Source organism: Nerophis ophidion, linkage group LG16 (assembly GCF_033978795.1).
Source record: "Nerophis ophidion isolate RoL-2023_Sa linkage group LG16, RoL_Noph_v1.0, whole genome shotgun sequence".
In the NCBI taxonomy this organism is placed as follows: Eukaryota; Metazoa; Chordata; class Actinopteri; order Syngnathiformes; family Syngnathidae; genus Nerophis; species Nerophis ophidion.
In genome coordinates, this window is record NC_084626.1 from 6,249,648 (window position 1) to 6,261,879 (window position 12,232).

At 39.9% G+C, this 12,232-nt stretch overlaps 1 protein-coding gene across 3 annotated transcripts in view; it reads right to left on the reverse strand.

The window, feature by feature from the left end:
• The window catches only part of camk1b (calcium/calmodulin-dependent protein kinase Ib), a 171,818-nt gene that overhangs the window by 51,554 nt on the left and 108,032 nt on the right, over positions 1–12,232 (reverse strand). For all 3 annotated transcript variants that reach the window (XM_061922646.1, XM_061922645.1, XM_061922644.1), the window contains one exon: positions 11,963–12,094. In XM_061922646.1, coding sequence (XP_061778630.1) covers positions 11,963–12,094 — 132 coding nt within the window. The remainder of the gene's footprint in view (positions 1–11,962; positions 12,095–12,232) is intronic.

The following is a 12,232-nucleotide window of genomic DNA, read 5'->3' on the forward strand; positions in this document are numbered from 1 at the left end:
TAATTGAACGCTTTAAAAGAGGAGAAAACAAGAAAAAAATGACACTTAAATTTTGAAACATAGTTTATCTTCAATTTCGACTCTTTAAAATTCAAAATTCAACCGAAAAAAAAGAAGAAAGGAATTTATGGAACATCATTAGTAATTTTTCCTGATTAAGATTAATTTTAGAATTTTGATGACATGTTTTAAATAGGTTAAAATCCAATCTGCACTTTGTTAGAATATATAACAAATTGGACCAAGCTATATTTCTAACAAAGATAAATCATTATTTCTTTTAGATTTTCCAGAACAAACATTTTTAAAGAAATTCAAAAGACTTTGAAATAAGATTTAATTTTGATTCTACAGATTTTCTAGATTTGCCAGAATAATTGTTTGGAATTTTAATAATAAGTTTGACGGGCTGCGACACTGCGGTGCTCTTGCTAAAGATGGAACATTTGGCGGAAATGCCGGACAGTTCTGCAGACTTCATGGCTGGCTCGCATCGTGGTCACTCCGTGATCACGTACGACCGCCAGACACTTCTGGATATGGACATATTGGGCCGTTTTGGACTGATAGACGCGGGCGTGCTAAACATGCTAACTAGCATGGGGATTCGTCGGCGGCTACGTCCAGCGGCCTGTGAAGCAGCGGAGTCTAGTAGCAGCGGGGGCCGTCTACGGAGCAGACGCCAGCGGTGTGATCGGAAACGCGGATGTCGAGCGGGGCTAAAAACAAAGCAGAAGGCTAATCCCCACAGAACACCACTTTCCTCCATCCCGAAGACGGATTTAGATGGAAAATGCGAGACTACTGGTCTGGGTAAGGAGTCTGTTAAATTAGAACAAGTTTTTTCTGCTTTGAGTGTTTCAGAGTTGGACATGTGTTTTACTGAGGTGGCTAACTATGATGCGTGCAGTTTATCAAAGCAACAAACAAACAATCGGAAAATCCCCGTTACTGAGGTGGCTAACCATGATGCGTGCAGTTTATCAAAGCAACAAACAAACAATCGGAACATTCCCGTCGTATCAATTCCTAGATATGGTCGTAATTATACTGAATGCACTGGGCATAATAAACACAACATTATTAATATTGCTACTACGGATAATTTGATCAAAAATTCCCTAAAACAGCCCACTACCTATAATATAGGTTTTTTAAACATAAGATCATTGTCTCCCAAAACGTTGTTAGTTAATGATATTATCAGAGACAACAATCTTAACGTCATCGGTCTCAGTGAAACCTGGCTTAAACCAAACGACTTTTTTGCGCTAAATGAGGCATGTCCTCCTAACTTTACACATGCGCATATTGCCCGTCCGCTTAAAAGGGGTGGGGGGGCCGCACTAATATACAACGAAAACTTTAACCTTAGTCCTAACATAAATAATAAATATAAATCGTTTGAGGTGCTTACTATGAGGTCTGTCACACCGCTGCCTCTACACCTGGCTGTTATCTACCGCCCCCCAGGGCCCTATTCGGACTTTATCAATGAATTCTCAGAGTTCGTTGCTGATCTAGTGACACACGCCGATAATATAATCATAATGGGGGACTTTAATATCCATATGAATACCCCATCGGACCCACCGTGCGTAGCGCTCCAGACTATAATTGATAGCTGTGGTCTCACACAAATAATAAATGAACCCACGCATCGCAACGGTAATACGATAGACCTAGTGCTTGTCAGGGGTATCACCGCTTCCAAAGTTACGATACTCCCGTATACTAAAGTATTGTCCGATCATTACCTTATAAAATTCGAGGTTCAGACGCATGTTCGTCAAACTAATAATAATAATAACTGCTATAGCAGCCGCAACATTAATACGGCCACAACGACAACTCTTGCTGACCTACTGCCCTCGGTAATGGCACCATTCCCAAAGTATGTGGGCTCTATTGATAACCTCACTAACAACTTTAACGACGCCCTGCGCGAAACCATTGATAACATAGCACCGCTAAAGTTAAAAAAGGCTCCAAAAAAGCGCACCCCGTGGTTTACAGAAGAAACTAGAGCTCAGAAATTATTATGCAGAAAGCTGGAACGCAAATGGCGCACGACTAAACTTGAGGTGCACCATCAAGCATTTAGTGATGGTTTAATAACTTATAAACGCATGCTTACCTTAGCTAAAGCTAATTATTACTCAAATCTCATCCACCGTAATAAAAACGATCCTAAATTTTTGTTTAGTACGGTAGCATCGCTTACCCAACAAGGGACTCCTTCCAGTAGCTCCACCCACTCAGCTGATGACTTTATGCAATTCTTTAGTAAGAAAATTGAAGTCATTAGAAAGGAGATTAAAGACAATGCGTCCCAGCTACAACGGGGTTCTATTAACACTGACACGATTGTATATACGGCGGATACTGCCCTCCAAAATAGTTTCTCTCGTTTTGAGGAAATAACATTAGAGGAATTGTTACAACGTGTAAATGGAATAAAACAAACAACATGTTTACTTGACCCTCTTCCTGGGAAACTGATCAAGGAGCTCTTTGTATTATTAGGTCCATCAGTGCTAAATATTATAAACTTATCACTTTCCTCGGGCACTGTTCCCCTAGCATTCAAAAAAGCGGTTATTCATCCTCTTCTTAAAAGACCTAACCTCGATCCTGACCTCATGGTAAACTACCGACCGGTGTCTCACCTTCCCTTTATTTCAAAAATCCTCGAAAAAATTGTTGCGGAGCAGTTAAATGAACACTTAGCGTCTAACAATCTATGTGAAACCTTTCAATCCGGTTTCAGGGCAAATCACTCGACGGAGACAGCCCTCGCAAAAATGACTAATGATCTATTGCTAACGATGGATTCTGATGCGTCATCTATGTTGCTGCTCCTCGATATTAGCGCTGCTTTCGATACCGTCGATCATAATATTTTATTAGAACGTATCAAAACACGAATTGGTATGTCAGACTTAGCCCTGTCTTGGTTTAACTCTTATCTTACTGATAGAATGCAGTGTGTCTCCCATAACAATGTGACCTCGGACTACGTTAAGGTAACGTGTGGAGTTCCCCAGGGTTCGGTCCTTGGCCCTGCACTCTTCAGCATCTACATGCTGCCGCTAGGTGACATCATACGCAAATACGGTGTTAGCTTTCACTGTTATGCTGATGACACCCAACTCTACATGCCCCTAAAGCTGACCAACACGCCGGATTGTAGTCAGCTGGAGGCGTGTCTTAATGAAATTAAACAATGGATGTCCGCTAACTTTTTGCAACTCAATGCCAAAAAAACGGAAATGCTGATTATCGGTCCTGCTAGACACCGAACTCTATTTAATAATACAACTCTAACATTTGACAACCAAACAATTAAACAAGGCGACACGGTAAAGAATCTGGGTATTATCTTCGACCCAACTCTCTCCTTTGAGGCACACATTAAAAGCGTTACTAAAACGCCTTCTTTCATCTCCGTAATATCGCTAAAATTCGCTCCATTCTGTCCACTAAGGACGCTGAGATCATTATCCATGCGTTTGTTACGTCTCGCCTCGACTACTGTAACGTATTATTTTCGGGTCTCCCCATGTCTAGCATTAAAAGATTACAGTTGGTACAAAATGCGGCTGCTAGACTTTTGACAAGAACAAGAAAGTTTGATCACATTACGCCTGTACTGGCTCACCTGCACTGGCTTCCTGTGCACTTAAGATGTGACTTTAAGGTTTTACTACTTACGTATAAAATACTACACGGTCTAGCTCCATCCTATCTTGCCGATTGTATTGTACCATATGTCCCGGCAAGAAATCTGCGTTCAAAGGATTCCGGCTTGTTAGTGATTCCCAAAGCCCAAAAAAAGTCTGCGGGCTATAGAGCGTTTTCCGTTCGGGCTCCAGTACTCTGGAATGCCCTCCCGGTAACAGTTCGAGATGCCACCTCAGTAGAAGCATTTAAGTCTCACCTTAAAACTCATTTGTATACTGTAGCCTTTAAATAGACTCCCTTTTTAGGCCAGTTGATCTGCTGTTTCTTTTCTTTTTCTTCTATGTCCCACTCTCCCCTGTGGAGGGGGTCCGGTCCGATCCGGTGGCCATGTACTGCTTGCCTGTGTATCGGCTGGGGACATCTCTGCGCTGCTGATCCGCCTCCGCTTGGGATGGTTTCCTGCTGGCCTCCGCTGTGAACGGGACTCTCGCTGCTGAGTTGGAACCGCTTTGGACTGGACTCTCGCGACTGTGTTGGATCCATTGTGGATTGAACTTTCACAGTATCATGTTAGACCCGCTCGACATCCATTGCTTTCCTCCTCTCTAAGGTTTTCATAATCATTATTGTCACAGACGTCCCACTGGATCATTATTGTCACCGATGTCCCACTGGGTGTGAGTTTTCCTTGCCCTTATGTGGGCCTACCGAGGATGTCGTGGTGGTTTGTGCAGCCCTTTGAGACACTAGTGATTTAGGGCTATATAAGTAAACATTGATTGATTGATTGAAGAAATATTTCACAAATATTATTCGTCAAAAAAAAATGAAGAATTAATTTAAAATGTATTCATTATTCTTTACAATAAAAAAAATAAATTACTTGAACATTGATTTAAATTGTCAGGAAAGAAGAGGAAGGAATTTAAAAGGTAAAAAAGGTAATATGTTTTTAAAAATCCTAGAATCATTCTTAAGGTTGTATTTTTTCTCTAAAATTGTCTTTCTGAAAGTTATAAGAAGCACTTAAAAAAATAAATGAATTTATTCAACAAGTGAAGACCAAGTCTTTAAAATATTTTCTTGGATTTTCAAATTCTATTTGTGTTTTGTCTCTCTTAGAATTAAAAATGTCGAACGAAGTGAGACCAGCCTGCTAGCTAAATAAATACAATTAAAAAAATAGAGACAGCTCACTGGTAAGTGCTGCTATTTGAGCTATTTTAGAACAGGCCAAAGGGCTACTCATCTGGTCCTGACGCGGGCACCGCGTTGGTGACCCCCTGCTCTAGTCTGTTCATTGGGAACTCAGAGAACAGAAAGATTTTTGATAATTTATATATATTTTTTCTGACACCTATAATCACTTTAACCTTTCTTAGGGAATTAAAACAACATATCACAAAGGCAAAAATATAATTCTGTATAGAGAGGGTCTTTATTTGGAAACATGCCTTGATAATATATGTCAGAGGTGTCCATAAAGTGGCCCGCAGCACATTCTAAAAATGATTCCCCTAAAATAAACATAAGAAGCGGAATATAAAAGGGCAAACAGGAGTGCTGTAACGAGAAAACATTGAAATGTTGACACTGATAACTCGGGTGTGATCTTTGGCCACGCGATTCTACAAACCCCGTTTCTGGGAAATTGTGTTATATGTAATTATAAACAGAATACAAGGATTTGCAAATCCTTTTTAACCCAAATTCAGTAGAATGCACTACAAAGACAACATATTTGATGTTCAAACTCATAAACTTTATATTTTTTTGCAAATGATAATTAACTTGGAATTTCATGGCTGCAACATGTGCCAAAGTAGTTGGGAAAGGGCATGTTCACACTGTGTTACATCACCTTTTCTTTTAACAACACTCATATGAAAACGGGGTTTGTAATTCCAGACGAAACCATTCAGAATGGATTCAACGCGATTCCCGATTCAAAACAATTTGGTATCATAGTTTTAATGAACTTTTTCGACACAAGTTTTCAGAAAAAGATTTTTGGAAATAAGTTTTGGAAAATGTCTTTAAAATAACGATTCTTATTAAAAACTTTTTTTTTACCATACATCTTTTAAAAATTATGAATTTTGCTAGAATCAGGATGAATAAGAACCCCAATTTGGATGATAAGCTTCAATGTTTTGTTTTGTTAAAGCAATTATTGACCTATTCAAGGCTCTAAATACTTCACGTCAAATATTTCACTTTGAAATATTTTGGGGTTGGTGGGTTGCATATTTTGTGTGTTTGCCACATCTAAACCAAGGTTTTCTTTGACAAAATCATCAATCAATCGATCAAATTTTATTCAAATATAGCCCTAAATAACAAGTGTCTCAAAGGGCTGCACAAGCCACAACGACATCGTATGCTCAGATCCGACATAAAAAAAGTACTTATATACACATTCACACGCACACGCACACACACATACACAAACACACACACAAATATATATATGTGTGTGTGTATATATAAATATAAACATATATATGTGTGTGTATATATATATACACACATATATATGTATATATATATATATATACACACACACATATATATATATATATATATATATATATATATATATATATATATATATATATATATATATATATATATATATATATATCACAATCAGAAATACTTTATTAATCCCTGAGGGGGGGATAAATTATATATACAGGACTGTCTCAGAAAATAAGAATATTGTGATAAAGTCCTTTATTTTCTGTAATGCAACTAAAAACATGAAATTGTCATACATTCTGGATTCTTTACACATCAACTGAAATATTGCAAGCCTTTTATTATTTTAATATTGCTGATTATGGCATACAGCTTAAGAAAACTCAAAATCCTATCCCAAAAAAATAGAATATTTTCTCAGACCAAGTAAAAAAAAAAGATTTATAACAAAAAAACTAAATCAAACATTTGAAAATGTCAAATAATGCACTCAGTACTTGGTTGGAATCCTTTTGCACGGATTACTGCATCAATACGGCGTGGCATGGAGGCAATCGGACTGTGGCATTGCTGAGGTGTTATGGATGCCCAGGATGATGAAATTATCATCTCCATAGAGCTTTTCAACAGATACAGCTTCAATAGCCGTATTCGCATGGTCAAGCCACTCCTGAACTCTAGACAACGGAAGTTCCCTCAGTCAGCAATGGTTTGGGGAGCCATGTCAGCTGCTGGTTTTGGTCCATTGTGTTTCATCAAGTCCAGAGTCAATGCAGTTGTGTACATGCTTCCATCTGTTGTAAAGCTCTATGGAGATGATGATTTAATTTTCCAGCATGATCAGGCACCTGCTCACAGTGCCAAAACCAGCAGTAACTGGTGCACTGACCATGGCATTATTGTCCTCCATTGGCCTGCCAACTCCCCTGACCTGAACGTCAGAGAGAATTTGTGGGGTATTGTGAAGAAGAAGCTGAAAGACACCAGACCCAATAATGCAAATGAGCTGAAGGCTGCTATTGAAGCATCCTGGGCATCCAAAATACCTCAGCAATGCCACAGGCTGATTGCCTCCATGCCACGCCACATTGATGCAGTAATCCTTGCAAAAGGATTCCCAATCAAGTACTGAGTGCATTATTTGACATTTTCAAATGTTTGATTTTGTTTTGCTATTATACATATTTTTTTTACTTGGTCTGAGGAAATATTCAAATTTTTTGAGATAGGATTTTTGAGTTTTCTTAAGCTGTATGCCATAATCAGCAATATTAAAATAATAAAAGGCTTGCAATATTTCAGTTGATGTGTAATGAATCCAGAATGTATGACATTTTCATGTTTTTAGTTGCATTACAGAAAATAAGGACTTTATCACACTATTCTAATTTTACATATATACACACACACACATATATGCATACACATATATAAAAAATATACATATATATACATACATATTTATAGCATATATACACATATATATACATATACATACATATATATATATATACACATACAAATATACACATTTTATATATACATATACATATACAAACATACATACATATAATATATATATATATATATATATATATATATATATATATATATATATATAAATCCATCCATTTTCTACCGCTTATTCCCTTTTGGGGTTGCGGGGGGCGCTGGCGCCTATCTCAGGTACAATCGGGCGGAAGGCGGGGTACACCCTGGACAAGTCGCCATTTCATCGCAGGGCCAACACAGATAGACGGACAACATTCACACTCACATTCACACACTAGGGCCAATTTAGTGTTGCCAATCAACCTATCCCCAGGTGCATGTCTTTGGAAGTGGGAGGAAGCCGGAGTACCCGGAGGGAACCCACGCATTCACGGGGAGGACATGCAAACTCCACACAGAAAGATCCCGAGCCTGGATTTTAACCCAGGACTGCAGGACCTTCGTATTGTGAGGCAGACGCACAAACCCCTCTGCCACCATATATATATATATATATATATATATACATATATATATATATATATATATATACACAATGACAAACATATTTCGGGAGAACACAACATAAACACAACAGAACAAATACCCAGGATCCCTTGCAGCACTATCTCTTCCGGGACGCTACAATATTACACCCCCTGCTACACCCTACCCCCCCGCCCCCACCCTGAACCCTGCCCACCTCAACCTCCTCATGCTTTCTCAGGGAGCGCATGTCCCAAATTCCGAGCTGCTGTTTTGAGGCATGATTAAAAAAATAATGCACTTTGAGACTTCAATAATAAATATGGCAGTGCATTTTTTCCGTATCTTGAGTTGATTTATGTTGGTAAACCTTGTTATATTGTTTAATACATCCAGCAGGGCATCACAACAAAATTAGGCATAATAATGTGTTAATTCCACAACTGTATATATTGGTATCGGTAATTAAGAATTGGACAATATCGGAATATCGGATATCGGCAAAAAAGCCATTTGCTTGCCTAACAGAATTGCTATTGCGACATCCAGTGGACACATTTAGAACAGCAGTTTCTCCAATTTAAAAATGCAGCTCAGTTATACACTCAGCAAACTCATCTCACGGGCCGGATTGAACCTGTTTGGCACGTCGAAATCCCTGACCTAAACAGTCTGACGTGATCTCCTATCCGCACGCATTAGTTCTAGTTTGTGGATTAGGAGATTGTGATTTGCTAGGTCCATATGTACTGCCGCTGCAGGATGTTACTGATCTATTGGGTCAATTATCCCCATTGATGTTGAGATATTTTCCCTGTGTCCGTATCGGCTGGTGGTAATGAACCAAACCTAATATAATATGTTCTCGCCGTGGGCCGCTTGTCCAGTTGGCTTGAAGGGCACAGCCAGCGCGGAGGAATGTGCCGGTCTAAACTTGCTCCGGATTACTGAGTATAGTGCGGAAAGATTGATGGACCTCGGAAGGATGAATGTCGGATTAAAGCTGCCCGGCGCACTGACACGTGCGAGGGCCCGCCAGCTCTACGTCCACCGCCACTCTCGCATTTGAGCGGAGTGTGTTCATGTTTTCGTGTGTGGCTGCGGCTCTCGCAGAGCACAGGAGTCAGCAAATCTTCACCAGTAACGACTACAATAATAGACGTACCGGACCATAGGGCGCACCGGATTACAAGGCGCACTGCCGATGAGCGGGTCAAGTCAGGTCTATTTTTATACAAAGGGAACATTAAAGGGGTCAAATTAATGATGATTTTTTTACTAAATGCAAAACACTTCCTTGTGGTCTAATCCAATGTTTTTCAATTTTTTTTCAGCCAGGGCACATTTTTAGCGTTGAATAAATCCGGAGGCACACGACCAGCAGAAATGCTTAAAAAAAAAAAAAACAACAGTTGACAGTAAAAAGTCGTTGTCGCAATTGTTGATACGACTTTAAAGCATAACCAAGCATGCATCAATGCAGTTCTTGTCTTAAAGGCCTACTGAAACCCACTACAACCCACCACGCAGTCTGATAGTTTATACATCAATGATTAAATATTAACATTGCAAAACATGCCAATACGGCTTTTTTAGTTTACTAAATTACAATTTTAAATTTCCCGGGAGTTTCGTCTTGGAAACGTCGTGTAATGATGACGTGTATGCAGGACGTAAACCTGAAGTTGTCTTTATGTTCAAATTATCATGCCATGATTTTACCATTCCGGTCCACTTAGGAATAGATTTTCCTCCATGCGGCCTCTGAGATAAAATGCGTTTGACACTCCTGCTTTAAGCGATACTTCCCGCATCTACTTTGTTTTAGCAATCAGGAATATTTCAGTTGTTTGTATCCGTCTTTGTGGGGACATTGTTGATTGTCCTGTCATGTTCGGATGTACATTTTTGACGCCGTCTTTGCTCCGCAGTAAGTCTTTGCTGTCGTCCAGTATTCTGTTTTTGTTTACTTTGTAGCTGGTTCAGTTTTAGTTTTGATCTGTAGAGCCATCCCTAAGTTTCAATGCCTTCTATTAGAGGCACTCACCTTTGGTTTATTTTTGGTTTAAGCATTAGACACCTTTTTACCTGCACCCTGCCTCCCACTTTTTCCGACATCAACAAATCACAGTTAGGTACCGGCTGCCACCTACTGATATGGAAGAGTATTACATGGTTACTCTGCCGAGCTCTAGACAGCACCGACACACTACAACCACACATCATTTGCAGATTAGAATTACTGGTTTGTAAAAAATATTTTTAACCCAAATAGGTGAAATTAGATAATCTCCCACGGCACACCAGACTGCATCTCACGGCATGGTTGAAAAACACTGGTCTAAATAACATGTAATGTTGTTCTTTGGTCAAAATGTTGCATGGATGATGTTTTACAGATCATCTTCAAGCCGCTTTCTGACAGTCGCCTCAGGATGCGCTGTTTAGTGCGCGGTCTTTTTTACGTGGCTCTCCTTCGGCAGCGTCTATTCTCCGTCATTTTTGTTGTAGTGTTGTAGGTGCAGGGACGGGAGTGGAAAAAGTGTCAAAAGATGGAGCTAACTGTTTTAATGACATTCAGACTTTACTTAAATCTATAAGGGAGCAGCATCTCCTCATCCACAGCTCACTAGTGCAACAACAAGGTAGAAAATGTGTCCCGTGAAAAACCGGGACACATACTCTAATAAGTAAAGTTCCTTGAGTGGATAATATAACTCACTACACCAGTATGTTTTAGCGCTTTCATGGCAAGTTTACTGACAGATATAATTAAGAACTTTACACTACTTTATATCAGAAATGGCAACAGCGGAGGATGAATGTCCCATAACAAGAAGAAGCTTATTATCTACAGTGTGGCCACAGACTACAAAGGCGGACGCGCGCAATTTTCAGGACTTATGCAGATTTTTTGGTGCAGAATGCTCGGACATTCACACAATAAAGCTGGTTTTCAAACTAAAATACACATTTCTAACTGACTAAATCCTCCTCATTTCTAGATATACAAATCTTAATTTCGACAGTTTTACCAGGTAGAATTAACAAGCTGCAGTGACTCAACATTTCACTCGCTCGGTTAATAGAGTGGCCGTGCCAGCAACTTGAAGGTTCCAGGTTCGATCCCCACTTCCGCCAGCCTAATCACTGCCGTTGTGTCCTTGGGCAAGACACTTTACCCACCTGCTCCCAGTGCCACCCACACTGGTTTAAATGTAACTTAGATATTGGGTTTCACTATGTAAGGCGCCTTGAGTCAATAGAGAAAAAGTGCTATATAAATATAATTAATTTCACTTTACTAGTTTTTAGTATTTTTACCTTAAACCTTTAATTTTTTCAGCTCTATTTTGCAGCATATGCAGGCGGATATTGATGGTCGCAAGCTGCAGTGAGCGATCAAACCCTCGTACAAACCCCACAGGATAAAAAACCCGCTGCGATTTTCTGGGCCCGTTTGCATCACTTTGCTCCATCAGGTCCAAATCGTAACGGAACCGCTCGCTAACCCCCACCTGTCTCTCCTCCGCCATCTGCACCTCGAGAAGTGTCATGGTTGTGTATGGATGGGAGTTGTGTGTCTCCTGTAACCCGGGCAACAACAGCTCTAAAAATAACCTGGCAACCAGCGCAGAAAGGCTATTTTCAAAACGATCTGTAATTCTGCATGTGAGGAAAAGAATGTTTCAACCGCTCCGCTAAAAGGCCTCCGTTCATCCATGGCTGTTGCCTCCGTGTTACATGGCGAGTACACCAGCGAATGTCACACGAGGAGCTGTTATGATCGGGAAAAAAAACAAGCGTGAAGTCTACTTACTTGTGCAGGACTGCGATCTCATTCTCGATGCTGTTTTCTTTGCCCTCCAACGCCTTCTTGGGGATGCACTTGATGGCCACCAATCTTTGGGTCCGCTTCTCCTCTGCCAGGACCACCTCAGAGAATGCTCCCCTAAAAATTTTTTTTTTAAAAAGCACAAATGTTGGCGATAAATTAAGGTAGGTAGAAAATGTGGTGTCAGAAGCGGGGTCACAGAGTAGGTGAGCCTTTTTAGAAGGAACGAACAGAAGGAGAATAAATGCTAATTGT